Source organism: Dermacentor variabilis, chromosome 7 (genome assembly GCF_050947875.1).
Source record: "Dermacentor variabilis isolate Ectoservices chromosome 7, ASM5094787v1, whole genome shotgun sequence".
Lineage (NCBI taxonomy): Eukaryota > Metazoa > Arthropoda > Arachnida > Ixodida > Ixodidae > Dermacentor > Dermacentor variabilis.
In genome coordinates, this window is record NC_134574.1 from 53,546,527 (window position 1) to 53,549,720 (window position 3,194).

At 48.6% G+C, this 3,194-nt stretch overlaps 1 protein-coding gene across 1 annotated transcript; it reads right to left on the reverse strand.

The window, feature by feature from the left end:
• Positions 1-201: 201 nt before the first annotated feature.
• Positions 202-2,944, reverse strand: LOC142589041 (uncharacterized). Its single transcript, XM_075700829.1, has 2 exons — positions 2,767-2,944; positions 202-396 (listed from the first exon to the last, which is right to left on the reverse strand). The coding sequence occupies exons 1-2, from the start codon at positions 2,925-2,927 to the stop codon at positions 246-248; spliced, it is 312 nt and encodes a 103-aa protein (XP_075556944.1). The 5' UTR covers positions 2,928-2,944; the 3' UTR covers positions 202-245.
• Between the last annotated feature and the right edge of the window lie 250 nt (positions 2,945-3,194).

The window sequence follows — 3,194 nt, forward strand, 5'->3', positions numbered from 1 at the left end:
ACGATAGTAAAGTTGAAACGATACGGTATCAGTGTGAACTGACGAGTTTTTTTTTCTCGTCAGTGTCGCCTTAGAGGAATCTCGGGTCAATACGGTTTCGCCGGATATATATTCATATATAGATAGCGCTGAATGGCCGCATCCATTACACTGAGGGTTACGCGATGACCGACACACTTTACGTGACGCTCACCCTGCCGTGCTCCAAGCCTCTGTTGCCAACCGTGTCCGCGGTGATTCTGTCATCACCAGCCGTAGCCAGCGTGCACGCCTCCATGCCATCCTCCCTGCCATCCTCCTGCGGGCCATGCTGCAGGCCATGCTGCGGGCCAGGCGGGAGCAGGGTGATGCGCGTGGTGGTGGTGCCCGTGGTGGTGCCCGTGGTGGTGGTGGTGGCTGCAAACGAGCGACAGGCGTTCTTTCTGCGGGCTAACGAGAATGAATCGTCTTGGCTGAGCACCGGCTTGGCTATTTCCGTTAAGATTTGATGCACTTCACCCGAACAGGGGCGTTTTCGGGCAAAGGCTTCGCGTTTCGATTCGTGTTTCTCTGAAATCCATCAGCGAGACCCGGTTACAGAAAGACGGAGATGATTTGCCTTGATGTCCTTCGCAGAGACGCGTGAAGGAGGTGCCGCCGTGAATTTCGCTCGGTCGTATCGGTAGCGGAAGGGCGGTTTTGTTTCGTTGAATTCATCGAAGCTAAGTAAGCACGGTTCTGTGGTTCGTGCTCGTGAGGAAGTCCACCTAGAAACAGCGGGTTCTTCCCTTTCGCCTCGGTACGGTTCAAGTGTCCGCCTTGAGAGTGAGATAATTATGGTGTTCGAGAGAAGAAATGTTCCCTTACTGACACCGTCTGCTAGCACATATTCCTAAGTCGCATGAGCAGTGGCGGTCTCGCTTAGCAGCTTATTGGAGCGAGCCGTAAAAGCACACACGTTTCATTACATCTCAGGCGGGGCAGAAGCAACAGGATGATGGCACACGGAGAGATGAAAGGCCATATGGCTTCCGAAGTGAGCCAGTGTGAAGTTTCAATGTATGCTGAAGCCAGCAGTGACGTAGCTCTATTTACTTGCGGCAGGCACCACTAATTTATATGACGCGGCAGCGCCTGAAGAATGCAGCTGTGATGTCTCGGCGTTGGATAATTCACGCACGGCTGAATTTCGCCCCCGCCTTCTTCACTTCCGTAAGATTTGTGAGGGGAGAGGGGATCGTTTTGCTTTTTTGGGTGATTATAAGAATTATAGCTTATCTCTGGCTTAGTGTCGAATCGGAACGAACCTGTTTGTTAAGGTGCGAAGTGTCTTACTGCGCGAACATTCACGTTCAGCAGCAATACCAGAATTATTTTTTTGGAGTTCTTACTGCCGGTGCTCACTGTGCCACAGAAAACTTGCTTGTCACTCTTGCGTGAGGTGGCTCAGGAGCTATATCGTTCTCAGATAGATATCAAAGCGCGAGTTTAGCTTTGTGACCGCGCTGACTGCATTTCGATAGAGTAAAGTTGCGGAGACTTTCTGGTACTGCGCTATCATACACTAAAGAAATACGCTTAGTTCATAAACAATGTTCGGAATCGGCGATGTGCAAACCAACAATTCAATGAAACTGCAGCTCTTTAAATAAACTGATTGCCTGAATTGCGTAAATTACACCTCAGCATGTGTTCAAATAGAACATAAAAATAGCTGAGCGCGAGGTCGCGGGATCGAATCCCGGCCACGGCGGCCGCATTTCGATGGGGGCGAAATGCGAAAACACCCGTGTACTTAGATTTAGGTGCACGTTAAAGAACCTCAGGTGGTCGAAATTTCCGGAGTCCTCCACTACGGCGTGCCTCATAATCAGAAAGTGGTTTTGGCACGTAAAACCCCACAATTTCTTTAGAACATAAAAATAAATTGTTGGGTATTACGTGCCAAACCTACTACCTCGTTGTGGAGGCACACCATAGTGCGGTGCAACGAAATAATTCGGACTACCAACAGTGTTCTTTAACGCGCACACAATGAACGGTACACGATCGTTTTTTTTTTTTTTTTTTGCATTCCACCTCTATCGGAATGCGGCCACCGCGGCAAGGATGGAACCCGTGACCTCGAGCTCAGCAGCGGAACACCATAGCCACTGAGGAAACTTCGGTGGACTTTCTCTTCTTCTTTTAATCTTTCCGTCCCGTCCCCTTTTCCCTTTCCCCAGTGTAGGGTTGCCAACCGGGCTCAGTCCTAGTTAACCTCCCTACCTTTCCTTATCATTTGCGCTCTCTCTCTCGGCGAGTCAAACAAAACACAAGAAGAGTAATGGTCGAAGAAGAGACCGGTGTTTCCTTAAACTTATCTTATGTATGTGGTACGTTCTGGATTTCAAAGTATAAGAGCTCAATATTATCCCATTTATAAGCTGTAAATGACACAAACCGCAAGTTTTCAATTTCCCTCTACTATAGAGAACTTTGTAAACATTCCAAAAGATTGTTGCCAAACTTCGTAGTTCCTTTCACTTACTTCACAAATATCCAGATGACGTAATAAAAAGGTTTGCTTGCTGACATCAACATAATTTCACATTGTGTTTAACTGGAACATTACATTTTTCATCAGCGGTTACCAATGCTCCTCACGCAGTTGAATAGGTAAGCCACGCTTCGATTAGAAGAACTGTTTCTACTCTCAAGAATAATTTTCTCAACTCGAGTATGGCTTTCGGCCGCGCCGCGTTACTGGCTGCAAAGTGGATTTGTAAAACGCACTGTTTCACTCACCCGACTGGGAAAGGAACAGGGACCACCCTTGGGGCCAGGGCGGCGCTGATGAGTGCGTACTTTGCCAGCTTCTTGAGCTTGGTTGCGTGCGCTTCCTGTGTCACGACCGCTAGCACCAAGGCCACGCAGAGGACAGTGAATGCGACTCGGCGGCTGCACATCTTGAAGGGAAGGGGCGGCACGGCTCCGGCGGTGGCTGCACGAAAATTCCCATATACCTAGGTCAAAGCGGTTAAAACGCTTTGTCGACCAAGTGGTGCGATGTGCTTTGCAAGTGGGGCTACAGAAGGGATCAAATACCATCTACCGTACATTCACTGTCTTTGTACACTCTAGCTGCTCTGCCTTTTGTTAGAATATTCTCTTCAGTTATATGAAGAATGCATAGCGTCTATCCACGGCATTTGTTAGGCGCTATACTCGCTTTG